The sequence below is a fragment of the Platichthys flesus genome, chromosome 7 (assembly GCF_949316205.1).
Source record: "Platichthys flesus chromosome 7, fPlaFle2.1, whole genome shotgun sequence".
NCBI lineage: Eukaryota > Metazoa > Chordata > Actinopteri > Pleuronectiformes > Pleuronectidae > Platichthys > Platichthys flesus.
This window is the reverse complement of record NC_084951.1, coordinates 3,649,064-3,668,530: the sequence shown is the minus strand read 5'-3', so window position 1 is coordinate 3,668,530 and position 19,467 is coordinate 3,649,064. Positions and strand designations below refer to the sequence as shown.

The following is a 19,467-nucleotide window of genomic DNA, read 5'->3' as shown; positions in this document are numbered from 1 at the left end:
ACGGTACTACACAAAAAGATACACAAACCAGTGTAATTTTACCATATGCATATACATTATGACGCAACTGATGTTGAACAAGGTATGCAATATGATACACAGACCAGAGATGCAGTTGAACCAATATAGAGTGGGATCTCTCTCGCTCTCTCTCTTTCTCGCTAACACACAGACACGAACACACACAAACAGATATGGATACCCAGCACTGCAGTATGAGACCATTATATCCACATTGAGCAGTGAGAGAATGAGAATAAGGGAGTGAGAGAAAGTGTGTGTGTGTGTGTGTGTGTGTGTGTGTGTGTGTGTGTGTGTGTGGTGATGGGGAAGGAGGGGAGAGGGGGGTGAGGAGGGAACGCTAGAACAGCTTGCCGCATTGTCAAGGACACATCAAGGGGAGATTGAGAGAGGGAGAAAAAGAAAAAGAGAGAGACCCAAGAGGCTGTGGGAGAGGAAGAGGAGGAAGGATAGAATGGATGAAAAGATGAGAGGATGAGAAAGAAGGGAGGGAGAGAGTAGGATGGACTGATGAAAGCAGGGAGAGAGCACACTATGATTACTCAGCATAAGGTCACCTGTTTGCTCTCTCTCTCTCTCTCTCTGCCCTGTCTTGGCATGAACCCTGTTGAGCGTCATATTGCTACACAACTCTTCGGCACCACTGGGAGCTACGTATGACTCCTTGCAGCAAGCATATTGGACCAGGATGTCACACACGCACAAACACACTTTCACACAAACACACACACAGCTGACGCAAAGATAGTCACCAATCATGGCCAACAAATTGTCGTCCCTCCTCCTTAACAGCCAATCACAAAAAAACTGAAAAAAAGAGCTCTCCCTCAAACCTATTACACTTAAAGAATGACATCACCTGTTGCTGGGCAGAAACCTGTTAGAGACAGGAAGCCCTGGACCTGCTATCCTGGTCACCATGGAAACTGAATCACTTAGGGGTGAGGTTGAATGGGAGAAGTGGGTGAGGATGGAGATCTTGCAGCAAATATGGAAATGAGAGGGAGGAGGTTCTGAGGAGGTAGTTGATGATAATTTTAACTAATTGATTTGACGGATGTGTTTTAAAAAAAAATTCTAGTTTGCAAAAAGTTTGTCTTATGGATTTTAGTTTTTGTTTGGGTGTGAATCTTGATTTTGCATGTGTGTAGCAGTGTGTGTCGACTACATTTAAATACACCTGCATAACTCCATGTCACACTTGAATGTATGCCCGTGTGTGCAGATTTTTTTGTGACAATGATAACCTAAAAAGAAATTCGCTGAGCTTTTTTTCTCTCTCTGTCTCAACCTCGCTCAATGTCACTCAGGTCTCAGCGGGGAGCCAGCGGACATGGAGCGTCGGCACCAAGCGTACGGCCAAAACTTCATCCCGCCGAAAAAGGCCAAGACTTTCTTGGAGCTTGTGTGGGAGGCCTTACAGGACGTCACGCTCATCATCTTGGAGGCCGCCGCCATCATCTCCCTCGGCCTCTCTCTTTACCAGCCACCCGGAAGGGAAAGCGAATGTGAGGAGGGTGTGAGGGGGAGGGGGAGGTTATTTTGGAGGGTGTTTAAGGGCCAGAGTGGGATGTGGAGATGAGAGAGGGAGGGGAAAAGAAAGGGAGAGACAAAGAGAGGTGAGGAGAAAGACAAATCATCAGCAGTATGAAGTGTCGTCCTATCATAAGAATGGAGATGAAAGAGGGGAGCAGGAATATGACATAGTGGAAGTTAAGATTGTAGGAAGAGAGGAAATGTCCTTTGACAATTCATAGAACAAGGCGAGATCCTTGATTTTTACCAAATTCTGGACCTTGAGCTAAGATAATTTGATCAAACTGATCAGTAACTTATCTCAGATACACAGAAATATATATTTGGTAAATGGTCTGTATTTATATAGAGCTTTTCTTGGTGACCACTCAAATCACTTAACAGCTTTGCCATTTGGGTTCAGTGTCTTATCCAAGGACATTTTGGAATGCAGGATGGGGGAGAGGGATCAAACCTACAACCCTCTGGTTAGTGGACAACCCTCTCTACATCCTCGTCTTACCAGATTAAATAAGGGTATAGAGGTAAAACCTCGGTGCATTTGACTGAGGGAGGGTTTTACTGTTTCATGAACTATTAATATGGCAACACGATGTTGACGGTAAATTATGAAACATAGTATAACAGTAGCGATGAAAGAACAGTCATAAAGGGCAATTAACCAATCAAGAGATCCTTCAGAAGTTTGCAGCAGCAAAACCCTTAAATGCATTGAACGGATGTAATTATTTTTATTAGTTACATGAGTTATTTCTTCTTTTTAATGTCACAGAGTATTGATTTAAAGATAGCTATGAATACAATGAAAGGAAAAACCTGCACATTTTGTGGAAAAAACTAAAGAGACAGAGAAACAGTGCTCTTATCCAAGAGGGGTCACTGAATGGTTTGAAATACATATCATATTATTTTATATATTTATATATATATAAAATGGTGGCCTTTAACAGTCACCAGATTTCAACCCAGTTGAAGTATGGGAGATTTTGGACTGACAAGTTAGACACAGCCTCTCGCCCCACCATCATAAAAACACCAAACGCATGAATATCTTTTGGCAGACTGGTGGAGCATCCCTCTGGTAGAGATCCAGATATGTTGTTGAAGATCTAGTAAGTCAAACATGAAATTATCTGTAATCTCACCTTTGACACCTCAGGGCAGGAGAGACAGAGAAGAACCACTCACATATACGTCTGTCTCATTCATGTTGTTGTTAGACTAAATCAGAAAGATCTGCCAGGTAATGATCCAATTCCTTTCACTGGTTTCACTGTTATAGGACAGAAATGCACAAAATCACGAAGAAACAAATACACCCAAGCTGTTGGGATAAAAGTTGAAAGATATTAGCGACTTGTTGCCATCAGCTCTCTGGGTCTGCTCAACACAGTGAGAGGTCATGATGGGGCGGAAGTGGGCTCAGTGGAAGGAAAGAGGAAATATGGAACCATGAAGCTCTCTCTGATGCCACACGGTGCTCAAACAAGAGCGTAGGGTATGATGATAAACACAAACTCTTTGTTTGTTAGGAGGTATCTACATAAATGACCCACAATAGACAGAGAATAATGTCATCATCTGTCAGGCTAAATGCTTGGTGGTTTAATATTTGGATCATAGTTGGGATTTGAGTTTTCTTTCCTTTGTATTTCCATCTTACATACAGCTGCTATTTCAGGCAGCTATAATACTATTTGCTTCATATATTGTGTCTCTTGCCATGTACGCCATAAAATATCAAAGTCTAAATCTCCCGTTGTCGTCCCACTCTCCAGCATGTGGTGAAGGGTCAGGGGGTGCAGAGGATGAAGGCGAGGCTGACGCCGGCTGGATAGAGGGTGCAGCCATCCTGCTGTCTGTGGTGTGCGTCGTCCTGGTGACGGCGTTCAATGACTGGTCCAAAGAAAAGCAGTTCCGCGGTCTGCAGAGTCGGATCGAGCAAGAGCAGAGGTTTACCGTTGTGCGGAAAGGAAATGTCATACAGATCCCGGTGGCTGAATTGGTGGTGGGGGACATGGCCCAGGTCAAATACGGTAAGGAGACCATTGCAATGTTTATTTTATGGAAAAAAAAGGAGCAACTTCAGAAATATCTTTCCATCAATTTATCCATTTAAAACACATGCCTGTTATTTCCTAGGCATTAGACAGTCAGGGACAACCCAAAGCTTCAGTACAGTTGCTGACCTTGGCTTAAGTTCTATGTAGACAATTTATTCAAAGAGACAGTAAGACCAGGAGTAGGAGACCAGGTAAAGACGTGTACTTTTATTACTGATTAGAGAGCTGATTACTCTGACAAAGTTTGGAGGTGGTGAACATGTGGTCACGTTCTTTACGTACTTTACTGTGTGAAATCTGTCCTGGGACACATATGAAGGACCACTTACTTAGCAGATCTTTCTGACCTGCAAGAGTTAAGACTTATTTTTACTCTTCCTAATGTCCATATGTGGACATTAGGAAGTATACTGTATACTGTCCATTTAGTAAAGTTAAACACAACACAATCTTCATTCTAAAATATGCTAATCTCCTAGTATATGCTTTTTTCATATTTTGCACATGTCTTCTGTGATAATAATACAATTTCCGGAACTGTTGGCCATTCTTGGTACTGCTTTTCTACTTGTAAAATGTGGTGCTTTTTTACTTAAATTGTCCAAAAGATACATAAATCTACTTGTTAGTCACCCATGCAATGATTTAACCTGATGAGGACTAATACTGTATAAATGCAGTCCATGTACCATTTCTTACTTAACCTAAAAGGACGTAAATCAAACTCTGATCTATGCACATCTGTGTTCAGGGGACCTGCTACCAGCTGACGGTATCCTGATCCAAGGCAACGACCTGAAGATAGATGAGAGCTCTCTGACAGGAGAGTCCGACCACGTACGCAAGTCTGTGGATAAGGACCCCATGCTGCTCTCAGGTTGGTTTTCTAGCCTTTTCTGTCTGTACAATTTTATTATATATATATATTATTCAAACATCACATTTAGACCCCTGCTCAAATCTGTAGAGATGATCTGATTACATCCTACTACATAATAAGTATGACTTTATGAGGTTAAAGGTCCATTTTTGTTGGGGCAGAGTGGTCTTGGTTCAAATCAATGGTACAATTATAGGTTGTATTTAGTCCAGTTCCTGTGTTCAAAGGGTGGATAGAGTAACAGGATATAATGCTACCCCATAACCCTGCAACACCACAAGCAACATCACTGTATCTTATGTCCATCAGGTGTTGATGCTGATGCTTATAAATTATCTGAATACATATGCTTCACTAATATTTTCACATATATCTGCCTTAACATATTTTATGAATGGTTCCCATGTGTATTTAAAGTTTAATGCAATGCAGAGAAACGAGATTTTAAAATGGTATGTTAACAGAATATTGTGTCCTGTAAATTGAACCTTTGTCAAGTGACATGTTTGTTTCTCTGTTCTATTTACAAAACAAAAAGGTGTGTTTGTTGTTAAGCCTTACCTCAATTATTTAAATGTCGTGGACCAAATAATAGCAAAACCTGTCAACATAACACAATGTAGTTCAGCAGCACTATTCTGCTCTATAGTCCTTTAGCTCACTGCTCTCATCCACCTTTTTTCCAGTTGCCGTAAGTTTTCAGTGGAACAGCTCTGGTAAACCTGGATAGCAGCAAACAGCAGGCAAGACAAAGCTAGTGACTAGCAAGCAAACAAAGTGAGCATTCAACAGCATCTCAGGATTCGGGGGAGACCAAAACCAAGATCAAAGAAAAAAATATATTCAGACTTAAATTCATTATGTGGCCAGAGTCATTAATTCAGATTTCAAGTTGATGAAAATTGGATTGTGTGAAGTGCCCCGAAATTGACAAAATTCCATTCAGGTGGCTCCAAATCAGTTAATAGACCAGTATGTCCTATAAAATGTGACTATTTTATCAAACTACTTTTTGTCTGACCTACTTTGGCTAGGTCAGACGCAGCATCAAGGGCTCAATTCACTTTTCTCAGGTTGTAACGTTCTTCACCAAGAAAACTTTGTTGTTTCACTTCTGTGACCACTTGGATGTGCACCTTTGCAAGCTCCGCTGTCTTTTGTTTATGAAGTATAAACGAGTAATCTGTTTGGACATGAAGGTACACATGTGATGGAAGGCTCGGGCAAGATGCTGGTGACTGCTGTAGGTGTCAACTCACAGACGGGCATTATCTTCACCCTACTTGGTTCTGGAGAGTTGGAAGAAGAGGTGAAGGAGAAGAAAGGTAAGTGGACGAGCTGAACCTATTTGCACTATAAAGAATGAACACAACATTATTTTTGTTGAAGATAGAAGATAGAAGAAAACTTCTTTCATAAATGGACATTATCTCCATGGATGATTTGCTCTTGAGTCAGTTATCATGTACACACACATATGAATGAATTATAGAAAGGGCACAGGAAGATGGGCTCAAGTGATAAAGTACCTCCATTTGAAGTGACTAAAAATGTCTTGTTTGAAAGTAAATGCAACTAGGGCTACGTTGTAGCACTAACGGGCACAGGCCTTTTGAAGCCTGTTGCGGTTAGTGGAGAGAGCAATCATTGAACAAGCGCAGATCTCCTCTGCGGCAAGGAAAAATTATTCACTTCCTGCGTCCGTCACGCGATGTCGATCCAAATAGCACATTACACTGTGAGCATTATATGTAAATCGAATGATATTAGTAAAGCAAAGTGTACTTCATAAGTCAGTAGTTCAGAGTCGGTGGGATAATGCAGAGTGGATTTACAAAGTACTATCTGTTTCATGGCGAATCAGTAGGTGGCGCTATGACACTGAGGTAATATTGACACATAGAGTTGTTCAGGCTTGGTCTCTGATCATGAGACGGCAGATTGGAGGTGATAGGACTATGCACAGTGGAGTTATGACAAAATTGTCGCCTTTGGTGAAGGATGAACCTTCGCCGCACCTCAATGTTTACAAGGTTTGAGGAAATGTCACAATTCTGACCATTGTCGAATTACTTGACTGAGCTCTTTTGAGCTGTATATTGTAAAGCAGCCAGAAGCAGTTCATCAAAGTATAAAACATGTCCAACCAGCAGGTGGCGCTTTGATTTTGAGTCATGATTTCTGTGTAGATGTCATCAGGTGGGGACTCTTACATGTCTAGTTTGGACTCAATTTGACCAAAAATGTCAGAGATACAGAACCTCATGATTTGATGGCGTGTAATCAAACTTTTATGCCATGCCACGGTCACATCGTGTGATGAAATCATATATACCAAGTTAGTATAGATCTCCATCTTGTTGAGATGACATTCCCAGAAGTTGAAGTACATCAAAGTAAAAATGTGGAAAATGGCCAATATGGCCACCAAAGTCAAAATAGCAGGCTTCCTGTTGCTTTTTTCTAACTGCACCTCTGTCCTTTTTTGTTTGTCTGGTCATGACACACCTGGGCTACTGTGTTTGTGAAGATTGGTGAAAGCTAACTCAGGGGCTTCTCCTTAGATGGCGCTTTTTTTCAAATTACTCCAGAATACAATTACTTTTTGGTGTTTGGAATTCCCTGCAAACTTTGGTAACAATTTGAGCATGTCTAGGCCCTGAAAAAGCCCCCAAAGGGAAATACAAATCCTTTGAACTACAAAAGGACCTCCCACCATCGTAGCTCGGGCCCTAATTATTAGCAAGGGATGACAAACAAACACATAGACACACAAAACAACCAAAAATGAAGTGTAAATATATCAAGAAACACAAGATTAAGGAAATACAGGTAATTACTACAGACAAAATGACCAGAAAGACATTTAGAGGCAGTACTGCTTTTGTCTCTTACAGTGATGTAGGACAGGTGGGGTACCTTTTCCCTGTCTGTGCCAAGGGCTCCACTGAGACACAATCCGTCCATGCTCACACACTGCAGCAGGCCTGTATGTGTGTGTACAGTTAGTTTGGGGCCTAACTGATTTCAGATAGGAGCTTGAACAGGAAACACACCCGCTTCAACCTCATAGATAATTTAGCCCACATCCTCTCCATCCCTCTCTTCACATTGTCCCCCCCCCCAGTAATCCATCGTTTTCTCTCACACGGTTTGTCTTGCTTACCCCACTATGCCCTCTTTCACTTTCCTGTTTCCACTATGCCCCCCCACCCCCCCCCCATTTCCCCTTTCCTCCCTTAATCTGTGAGAGAGAGAGTGAGGCTGCCGATTGAATGAATTATTGAAAGAGCAGAGGGAGAGCGAGGGAGCTGGGGAGATTCAGGGAAGAGTGTCGGTTGGTTAGTACGTGAAACATTAGTCTATGCTCAAATTTGTTTTGGAAGAGCCCCTGCAGTTGGAGCAGGGGCTACATGTAGTTTCAGAAGCAGTTAAGGTTATTATCATTACCAGACAGTGCACTCATCAGTGCTTCCTTCACTGCAGTTCTCACTTCTGCATGGGAATGTGTGTAGCATTGTTGGCGTATTAAAAACAAGAAAACATTTGTGGCATCCTGGACTGCAGAAATGGACAGAACTAGTAAGAATGTTGATGCCTATATATAAAAAAATACCGCTCTCTCTTTTTTTCCTCAGTCTGTTTCCAAACTGGTAGTCATGTACTCGGATGTGTTGCGCTCAGTGTAGCCTCTGTGGGCTGGATCATTCAGACAGTCATTTACTGGAGTTAATGCATTATTCATAAGACTTCTACAAATGCCATAACTTGTTAGTTTTTCCTCATGCAATGTGGGTTTGCTGTGGGGCTGTTTACTTTTCTCTGTGCTCTGTCTCTCATTTTGAGATTGAGGTTATATTCAGTTTGTTTTTTTCATTCTATATAGCCATCTACAAACATTCTACCATTGGAGTCATGCATACAAACACATTCACTACTTGCTTTTTTGTATTCTTTCCTTTTTGCTATCTTTTGTGTTCCCTTTTTTGCCAAATCTTCTCATGCTCCCCCACAACCCTTCTTCCTCACACATTCCCCTAACCAGAGGCCAGTTCTCAGTTGCTCATCCCTACAGATGCCAGTTACAGCACAGTCACCAATGGTATGTGAGCTAAAGTTCTCTGTCCCACCCCTTTCCTCTGCCAATAAATGGAACCCCGTTTACATTACATTAAAGTGACCTATGATAGACATATACATAGACAAATGTCTCTCAGTCTCTTACCAAATGTATGAAGATGTGTGTATCTTTATCACTCTTTCCTTTCGTATTGTTTCTTTGTGATTCTCTGTTTCTCGAAGTGTGTCTTTGACTGTCCTGAAATAAGAAATATGAACTGTTTATGTTGATGTACTTGATTTGTATGAGCACGACATTTCTTATAGCCTTTGTTCTTCCTATCTCCTTATCTTCCTCTCCAACTCTCGCTCACTCTCCTACTCCTTCTGTCAGGAAAACAACCTGATGGAGCTGTAGAGAACAATCAGAACAAAGGTAGGAACTCATGACATGTGTGTGAATGTGAACGTCTGTCAGTGGTTGTGAGGACATTTGGTTCAAAACCATTGTTGTGAGGACAGTCTTTGAGGTTATCACAACTTCAAATGGGACTGAAATGAACTTCATCTCAGACCCCCGCTGTAAACATATAAGTACTGAACATATAAGTAACACAATATATAAGTACCTAAGTGACATATAGGTACACAACATGTAAGTATACATTCAAAAAGGCATAGGGTAGGATGTGAACTGCACTGTATGTCACTTGCAGTGATGTACAAGTAAAGGAAAAGTGGTTTTCAGCAGTTGTCATTCAATGCTCGTTCATGTGTTTTGGGGTTGTAACTTTGACAAGAGGCCTGTTGGGAGTGGGTGTGATTCAGCAGTCGATTTTTTTATAGTATAGCAAGCTCTTGCTAGTTTTGCCATGATTACCAGGCAAAGCTGGGGTGAAGACTTGGTTTCAGGGTTAGGGTTGTATTTATATGTAGGTTAAGTTAAGTAATACATCAGGTTCAATGACGGTCCTGACAACTATAGAGAGATCAAAATATGTGTGTGTGTATTTTGATATGGGATGAACTTTCTTCTTCTTCAGTTGTAGTGCTGAATAGAATGTATATGTTGTGTGTTTCAGCCAAGAAGCATGATGGGGGTGTTGCCATGGAGATGCAACCCCTGAAGAGTGCCGAGGGAGGCGAGGTGGAGGAAAAAGAGAAGAAGAAGACCAGTGTTCCAAAGAAGGAGAAGAGTGTGTTGCAGGGCAAGCTCACGAAACTGGCTGTTCAAATTGGCAAAGCAGGTAAAGTATTCAAAAGCACACTGGGCAAGTTTGACACTCTTTTATCAATTTAGCAACTTTACACAAATAAATTAATTGTGGGGTTGTGTGACTCATACATGGAATTGTTGTTTACTTCTGCTTACTAAAAGAAGATATGTAGAGGCTGATATTCTCAGATTCTGCTGTATAAAATTCACTGAGGTGAATTTTGACACAATGTGTTGTTCATTGGGAAAACTTTACTTTACACTTAAAATAAAACAGACATATCCTATTAAGTCAGAACCGGCTGATTGAGATGCAGTGATAAAATGTCTCCTCTCTCCTATCTCCCCACAGGTTTGGTGATGTCAGCCATCACTGTCATCATTCTGGTGCTCTACTTTGTCATCAACACGTTTGTCGTTGAAGGTCTGTGTGAACACAAACTACCAACAAACATAATTCTCATTTACTCACAGGTTATATTTGTCTCATTTTTTAAATCTTTACTTTTGGTGACAATGACTCACCTTGGATCTTGCAATGACTATTGGAAAAACTTTGTGGTCAGATATTATATCATACGGAAAATGATTCCATAATATAATAGTACATAAATCTCACTGGACACCAATTAGACTTATTAAATGGGACTGATAACAATCAATATTGGACATGTAAAAATTTGTATTTTTTATCATGGTTGCATGAGTTATATATCAAAAGTGGAGGTAGACTTCCATGGGGGAAGAAAGGAATAATGAATAAATGAAGAACACTTCTGGCTTCATGTCAAACTGAGTCTAAATAAATTGTATTCATGTTGACATGTTTATATATCCTGTGTGTCAACAGTTTTATTTCATGTTAATTTTCTCCTCTGTGTCAATGATCAATACTATTTCTGCTATATGTTATGCTGCACGGCTTTATTGCACAAAATATGAATACAGTTTGAATTACAAAAAAACGAGGCTATTTTTGGCTCTAATGTGAGATGTGGTGTGTATTGCAGGTCGGGTTTGGTTGACAGAGTGTACTCCGGTCTATGTCCAGTACTTTGTCAAGTTCTTCATCATTGGAGTCACTGTGCTGGTGGTGGCTGTCCCAGAGGGCTTACCGCTCGCTGTCACCATTTCTTTGGCTTACTCTGTCAAGGTAGACTCAACCCTCCACTTTAATGGATACTTATCAAATGAAAAGATGTGAGCTATTGGTTCTCTTAGCATTATAACAAATGCACAATTACACAACTGAGACAAAAATACTTCCTGTCCTGAAGATATCAAAGATTTCCACCAGATTTCCAGTTTGTACAGCAGTTCAACTGTCAAAGGCTGGACTGAAATCCTGTGTGAATCAGTTTGTATCAGAGTGCAGCTAATTCATAAATTCACTTTAAAGGTCACTTTACAGCTATTAAGTTGTATTTATTAGCATCTATGAGTCGTGTCTCGCTAAATAATTTTACTCAAATGTCCTCTCTATGTAAAAGGTCTGTTGCTCCATGTTAGGGCCCGGTCACACATTCGCTAATGTGTCCGGAGCAAACCTTGGCCTCCTGTTCACCTAAAATCTATGCAAGCAAAGAGGTGATCCAAAGATTTGCTTCCTGTGCAAAGCAAAGCGCAGCGAGGCTTTGCATGTTCAACTTTGGTGAACGTTGACCCCAAATATTCACTTCAGATTTGTGTTAGTGTGACCTGACCCTTAGCCTACACTTATTACCCTTCATTACCCAAACCACACCAATATCAGTCTTTGTATGAGTTACATGCACTGCATTTCTATGTTATAAAGATGTATTGAATGAGAAATAGTATCATATCTGCCTCTGAATTTTCATTGAAGTGAACCGTGACTGAGTTTCCCTGATTCCCTACCTCTTTCCATCCATCAATCCATTCATTTTTCTGCCTCTTTCCTTCTAACCCCCCTCCTATCTATCATTTCCACCCTTCTCTTCATCACTGTGTCGTTTGACTTGTGTAGAAAATGATGAAGGACAACAACCTTGTACGCCACCTGGATGCATGTGAGACCATGGGCAACGCCACGGCCATCTGCTCGGACAAGACCGGCACCCTCACCACCAACCGCATGACTGTGGTGCAGAGTTACCTCGGTAAGCAAAAAAAAAAAAGAAGTTGTATGGTTTTGAACTGACGCTCGGGATAGAATGAAAAAAAGTCACTATCAACACTATGTTTTGGGTTTTTCAAAAGTGTGTAAACCATTGGATTAGATTAATGTAGACACTTGTGCAGTGGGTGGGTGTTTTGTGATGAACACTTGACTGGTTCTGTTCATATTTGACTGGAGAACAGTTCTTTGTCAGCCTGAATAAATACTTAGCATTGACAACTTCATATCTTGGCCTGCATCTATTTTTTAATACAGGCCCACACTGAGTGACATTGCTATATTTAAATATTATGGATTTGCAGATAAATAACTTTTGTATTTGTGTAATATATGCTAATTAAAGGAGACTTATATTTGTTGTCAGTTAATGTAATGTTGGATTGCAGGAAATCCACTCCATCCAGGATCAAATTCAGCCTTCTACTGCTTTTGTGTCTTTACCCAGTGTATTTCCTTCAATTTTTCCTGTTTGCCTGAGAGTTATAGTTGTAGTAATAGCTATAGTTATACTGAACTGAGTATTTTCTTTAGAATCTTAAAGATTAGTAACAACGGGTCCTTCTACAGCCTGGGAATTTTCAGCATAAAATATTCCTCTTCTGCACTTTCTTGAGGCATAGTCATCAACGATGTCATCATAAGATATGTCTTTACCCAGGTCAAGATTTATGCTAATCATAGCCAGACCACTCAACGCTCCTGTGACAAGGAAGATCTCACTTTCCTACCTAAGATCGTTTTAGGAATTGTTTTAGAAATATTTACATTTGTAGTTAGGTTTTAGTTTAAGTTACTGTCATGTTTTAGTCATAGTTACATTACATTTCATTTAGCTGACGCTTTTATCCAAAGCGACTTACAATAAGTGCATTTAACCATGAGGGTACAAAACCAGAACAACAAGAATCATTAGTTACAGTTAGTTATAGTTGCAATTATATAGCCTGGATGCCAGACGAACTTAGCCCCGCCCACAACATTTGAGGTCGGGAAGTTCAGTCTGGAGTCGCTCGGTTATGCCCGGTTCGAAAGTGACCGGACCAATCAGATTGTCAGGGCGGGCTTTATACGATGATGGACAGATGATCAACAGTAACGTAATCAACCACGTCATCAAAGTGCGCTTGGGTTGAATTCGTTTTCAACAAACATGCAAACATCGACAGCGCATTCATTTTGAAAGAGGAACAGAGAATGCAGAGGCGACGCCAAAGCGCCGCACCGCGCTAATCACTATCGCGCCGGTGCTTGGCTGTTCACACCGGACACTGAAGCGACGCTGAACCGCCAGGCAGCACTAATAATATCACCCGTTGATCCAGTAGTATTCAAGCATATACTTACTTGTTGCTCCAACATTAAGCAACAGCGTCCCAACATTTGTCTTTCTTGGTGTTGTCTTTATACAACGTGTTCCGAGGATCATACAACTCACTGTACTTCTCCAGTTCAATTATTAATTTAATGTCATCCATGTTGAAGAACTTCTCCGCTGTTTGCTCCGTTAAATGTCGGGTGTCGAGGGTAAATTACGTATTCTCCACTCAAGCCTATGTGGAGAATACGTAGCCCATCCTCTCTCTCTTTTTATCTTTATCACTGCTTGTGTGGCTGTTGTGGCAGAGGGGGACATTTAATTAATTCAAAGTATCATATTTGATAATTTATATCATATAAAATATGTCATCAATATCGTTTAAAATCATTTTTCAGTGTGTTTCCTGACACTCGCGTTGAGCGCAAAAAATAGACTCGACGCCAAAACTGTCGCTTCAGCGTCTGTTGTGAACCCGGCGTTAATAAATAACTCACAATGAGTCGCTTAACATACGTCACATACTACGTTACTCTGATTGGTTGTAGGTCTATCCAATTGAGACAAGAGGCATTTTTTTTTCTGGTTCGGTTGTAACACGCCCAATAATCACAGCCCAATGGAGTGGTATCCGACTCACATTCTGACTAGAATTGTGAGTATGACAACGTCAGGCTAGCAATTATAGGTAAGTTATAGTTATTTTTATGCCTCCATGTCGGCAACAGCCAGTGGTCGGCTGTTTTCGGGTTGTCCTTCAGTCCGTACATCTTTTCTATTCCCCTGAACGAGATATCTCAAGAATGCCTTTAGGGGGTTTCTTCAAATTTGGTTCAAATTTCACTCGTATAAATTGATTACATTTCGGTGGTCAAAGGTCAAGGTCATGGTGACCTCACAATCACATTTGCCGACTGTGACATCTCTTGAACACCATCAAGGAATCCTTTTTACATTTGGCACAAACATTTACCTTAACTTTTCATTTTGTCAGCCAAAAGTCAAAAGCTAAGATCACTGTGGCCTTACAAAGTATGTTTATGTTTTTCTTGAACATAATATCTTAATATCAGCTCAAGGGAACGTTCACTTGGACTAAAAGATAAACTGATTAGATTTCGGTGCCCAGGGGTCAAAGGTCAAGATAACAGGCTTAAAAAAACATGCTTAAAAAAGGAGGGGCAGAGGTACCCTAACTATTTCCCATAATTCCTCCATTATATGACATATTGACAGCTTCATTGGTATACCAATGCTGACAAAACTGAACTCCATATGTAAAATTAGTGGAATCCCCCTTTAAATGTTTTTGCTAAAGATCATTGTCTCACTAAAGCTCTGCTGTAACCAAAATAATTAAAAAGTACTATTAGATCACAGAAGCCTTTCAGATGGGAGATAGAAGTAAAACTGTGTCTAGAGCTGCTGTTCATATTATCAGATGTAGGATGGAGGTAACAGCAGCAGATGAAAACAGCATGTATGTTGACTGTGCACAGATTATTAATCACATGTATTAAGATAAGATTTGTTTTTACCCAGGTGAAGTACACCACCGTGTGGTCCCGGACCCCAGCCAGGTCAACCCCCGCACACTAGACCTATTAGTCAATGCTATCTCCATCAATAGCGCCTACACCTCAAAGATCTTGGTGAGTCATGCACTGACAGAGTTGGCCTCGTTTCATTTTTGTATTTATTTATTTTGTCTCCTTTTTCCTGCTTGACCCTCCCACTGTCCTTTTTGATTTACTTTGCTTTAATCCCACTCTCTATCAGCCACCGGATGTGGAGGGGGGTCTGGCCAAGCAGGTGGGCAACAAGACGGAATGTGGCCTGCTGGGATTTGTATTGGACCTTAAGCGGGACTACACCACTGTCAGAGATCAGATCCCTGAGGAGAGACTGTACAAGGTGAGGGGCCACACAAAAACATCCAACTGCGACCTTAACAAGGGGCCTAATCAAAGCTTATGAAATTACACATGATCCAGATCTATATAACGATAAGGCTCCCATATAAACCCTGAGGTGAACCATACTCACTTAACTAACATCAGGTTTCTAAGAATGTATTATAATTTATTATATTTCTTTAATTTAAATACATAAAAACATCTTCCCATAATTTCTACAAACGTCTGTCTGTATGTGTTTCTCGCAAACCGTTCATCTTATCAGCTGCACACTTGGTATGTGAATTGTTTTGGAAGTGCAGTGTAAAGTCTTGTACGATTTGGAGAAAATGTGTTTTTCTGACCATTGTTTTGTTCACATTGACTGGTGACCAATCAACTCCAAGAGCTCATCATATCTCTCTCTCTCTCTCTCTCTCTCTCTCTCTCTCTCTCTCTCTCTCTCTCTCTCTCTCTCTCTCAGGTTTACACATTCAACTCAGAGCGTAAATCGATGAGCACAGTGATCAAGCAGCCGGATGGTTCTTTCCGCCTGTACAGCAAAGGAGCTTCTGAAATTATGCTAAAGAAGTGAGTGTCTTTGGAGGTTAAGGGAGTTGGACAGAGGAATAAGTTTTTACCTTTTCATGTTTGCATCAGTATTCGTTTGTTTGTTTGTTAGTTAGCATGATTACACAAATAACTGAACAGAAATTTTGATAAAGGGGAGGGGATAAGAACCCATTCAATTTCAGTGCGGATCCAGATAAACGGGTCTATGGAGGATTTTCTTGTTCACTTTTATCAACATGGCAAGTCTTGGTGATAGTACGGCTCTCTGAGCTCTGTGTGTTTTGTCCCTTGTCTCTCTGCAGGTGCTCTTCCGTCTTAGATACCAACGGAGAACAGCATGCCTTCCGACCACGTGACAGGGATGAAATGGTCAAACAGGTGAGACTCAAGACTGTATGTGCAGACAGTATCTTCAGTAAGATTCATTTAGATGAGAGAGGATTTAAGGACACTGACCATTACATCACTATGTCCTCTGAGCCATTGACCTTCATTACATGTCATCTTCAATATCTCTCTCCTCCTTATTTACTACTGGCTCTTTGTAGTCACTAAAAGATTATCAAAAATAATTACTTTAAGTAATAGTTTGACAGTTTGGGAAATACATTGGCTAAACAACTGACCTTTTTGCTTGGAAGAAAAAAACCTATATAACATGTTAATTAACTATTTTTAAAAGAAACAACTTATCGAGACAATTCGTAACAAGTTGGGAACTCAATATTGCCAAATCATCACATTTAAGTTTTGTGTTGCCCATATAAGCAGACACAGAGTATGTATGTAGAGTATTCCGTGTATTTTTCTACACGGAAAATAGTATTTTTTTTCTGTGTAATTCTCTGTTTTTGGTCTCTACCGACTCCTAGGGGGAATATGTGTCTCTTTAGCTGCTAAATGCTCCTCTATGTTCACCAGCTGCTCTCTGACTGTGTCTGTCTGGCTGAGCAGGTAGTGAACAGGGGCCTTTTATAGCTTTTCCTCTGAAAGCAGCTGTCTGCCTGAGAGGGCTGAGAGTGAACCATCAGAGTAAAGTTTTGGTCTGAACAGATAAACAATGAGCAGAAAATCCCTGTAAAGCTGAGGGGAGCTGCACATTCAGCAGATCACTCTCTATAGGTTCATTGCTATTGCTAGTTTCAATTCCATAAATTTCCTGTAGAGCCAGACTAGTTTCCCCCATGTCTCTAACAATAAATGTTCCAAAAGTGATACACATAACATGTATTTGCCCCACTTAGATTAGGGCGTGCTGGCTAAGCGAGCAGTTTGTTCTCTAACTGACCTAAATTTGGCTCATGATGAACACAGCTTGAGCCGTGAGAAAAATAACTCTCCTCCTCACACAACTTTATTCCACCTCACTTGTTCAATTTGCACTGTGGCAGCTTTATGTCACCTCTTCTTTACATCACAAAGTCCTCCCTCTGCTGTTTGCACTGGGCTGGGGGGTCTTTTCCCTACAGCCTTGACACAGCGTATTCAAAGGTACTTATAAGGTCAGCACACAATTCAATTCAGTTTCAGTTCTATGTGTAAGTAGTGCAAATTTATATTTATTATCTCGAGGCCCTTTAAAGAGAACCTAAGAATACATTAAGAAACACAACAGTTCTCAATATAAACAAACAACTGGCGAAATAACTCCCTTATAACAGAACCAGACTCAGGCTGTGGGGGAGAACCCTCTAATTGGTTGGGTTGAACAGAAAGAAATAGGGGAGAGGAGAAAGGGGAGGGAGGAGAGAGATAGGCTTGGGACAGTTGTATATACTGTTGTATTCAAGCAATTTCAGATTGTTAATTGCCATCCTTTTATCTCTACTTTTTCTCCTTTGAGGTTTTTGTGGAGCTTGAGCCAATCCCAGCTGACAATGAGTGAGGGGCGGTACACCCTGGACAGGTCCACAGTCTGTCACAGGGTTATGTTTAATATATTGACAATATAAACTGCAAAACCCATGATAGTCTTTTAAAACAATGTTGCTGAACGATAGCAAATAACAAGAGCATTCCCTCCTTACATATACAACATTACACAGACTGAAATGGAATCTCAGTCGACGTTTTGTCAAAATGTGAATGATCGGTTTCTGAGCCGTATGTTAGAACAAGAGCGAGACTGTGATTAAAACACTGAGTGGGTTCATTTCCATGTTGAGTGAAGCCAGTTGAGTCTAGCAGGGAATTTCATGCAGAAGTAAGGCTGTCACTGTCTGCATCAGATTAATGTTGAAGTCACCCACTATAATGTCTTTGTTAAGTGCTAAGTAGATAAAACAAGTCTAAGTAAGGCGCAGGTGGATGATGATATAGTCACCAGCTGTTTTTGCTGTTTTCTAGTGTATAGTGGTGCAGTGATAAGTACTGTTGCCTCACAACAAGAAGGTTCTTGTTACAAATCTGCCTGGTTCGGGCCGGGGTCTCCCTAGGTGGCGTTTGCATGTTCGTCCGTGTGTGTGTTTTCTTCAGCCTCCTCTCACAGTAAAAAGACCCTGCAACCCTACGCTTTGCAGATAATTGATGGATGGATAGCTTGAGTCGGAGAGACAATGAAAAAAGCTTTTGAATTAGTTATGCGAAGGTGGATTGATAAAATGGAGTTTAATGGTCCGTGAGAGTTAATATGAGTATTTAATATTTTTCTGCAAGCAGGCTTCAGTGATACAGATTAAATCAGTGTGATGATCAGCTATCAAATCATCGACTAACAGGGATCTTGTCGATGATTTATTGAACCTCAAACTGTGATAATGATAAATGATATTCACTAGATATTGGAATGTAAATCAAATGTGCAGTAAATTATGCTATGCAATGCTGAAACTGGTGAAATGTTGCAGACCTGTTTTCAGACCAGAAATTATTATTGATTAATAGGTGATTGAGCCAATGGCATGTGAGGGGTTGAGAACCATCTGCATTGCATACCGTGAGCTGCCGTCCAATCCAGAGCCAGACTGGGAAAACGAGGCGGAGATAGTAACAGAGTTGACCTGCATCACAGTGGTTGGGATCGAGGACCCTGTGCGGCCTGAGGTAGGGTCCTGTGCAGTTTGTGTCTTTAAGTTATAGTTTAAGCTGTGTACTGTGAGTTCTTATGATTCATAATGTCATTCTTATCTGTATTCTGAAAATGTGTGTGCTGAACAAATTTGCCTGTCCCTCGAAGGTGCCCGAGGCCATCCGCAAGTGTCAGCGTGCGGGCATTACAGTGCGAATGGTGACTGGTGATAACATTAACACAGCCCGGGCCATTGCTGCGAAATGTGGCATCATCCACCCGGGGGATGACTTTATCTGTATAGAGGGCAAAGACTTCAACCGACGAATCAGGAATGAGAAGGGAGAGGTGAGTTGGGGTCTGTGTCGTGTCCAACTTAACGAGTGTTATAAAAACTTTTCTATCGCTTTACGAAATTTAAAACAACTAAAATTAGATATGATCTTGAATTTCTGCTGTCAATAAGATAAGGGTTAATTCTTATTATTTATTTTATAGCAACACAACATAACCTGTAAATATCAAACTGTCACATATTTGTGGTGGATTAAACCCCTACACACGATGAAGGGATATCTATGCAAAGGGACTATATAGTAAGCTCATCATCAAAAAAACACTTCCCTACACTCTAACAGTTTTGTCTGCTCCAGTAATAATGTCATTGTCACAGGAAAAACCTTGGCCGGTGGAAAATACATTACATACATTGGGAATGTTTATTTTGCACTTAGTATAAACACTTTTAGGTAGAAAATCAGA

At 40.7% G+C, this 19,467-nt stretch overlaps 1 protein-coding gene across 3 annotated transcripts in view; it reads left to right on the top strand.

The window, feature by feature from the left end:
• atp2b3b (ATPase plasma membrane Ca2+ transporting 3b) overlaps nt 1-19,467 on the top strand; it is a 51,264-nt gene that overhangs the window by 8,233 nt on the left and 23,564 nt on the right. For all 3 annotated transcript variants that reach the window (XM_062391469.1, XM_062391472.1, XM_062391470.1), the window contains exons 3-17: nt 1,332-1,529; nt 3,336-3,593; nt 4,372-4,497; nt 5,700-5,825; nt 8,954-8,995; nt 9,642-9,806; nt 10,128-10,199; nt 10,786-10,928; nt 11,763-11,895; nt 14,773-14,882; nt 15,010-15,144; nt 15,610-15,716; nt 16,001-16,076; nt 18,582-18,740; nt 18,874-19,053. In XM_062391469.1, the coding sequence (XP_062247453.1) occupies nt 1,332-1,529; nt 3,336-3,593; nt 4,372-4,497; nt 5,700-5,825; nt 8,954-8,995; nt 9,642-9,806; nt 10,128-10,199; nt 10,786-10,928; nt 11,763-11,895; nt 14,773-14,882; nt 15,010-15,144; nt 15,610-15,716; nt 16,001-16,076; nt 18,582-18,740; nt 18,874-19,053 (2,030 nt within the window). The remainder of the gene's footprint in view (nt 1-1,331; nt 1,530-3,335; nt 3,594-4,371; nt 4,498-5,699; nt 5,826-8,953; nt 8,996-9,641; nt 9,807-10,127; nt 10,200-10,785; nt 10,929-11,762; nt 11,896-14,772; nt 14,883-15,009; nt 15,145-15,609; nt 15,717-16,000; nt 16,077-18,581; nt 18,741-18,873; nt 19,054-19,467) is intronic.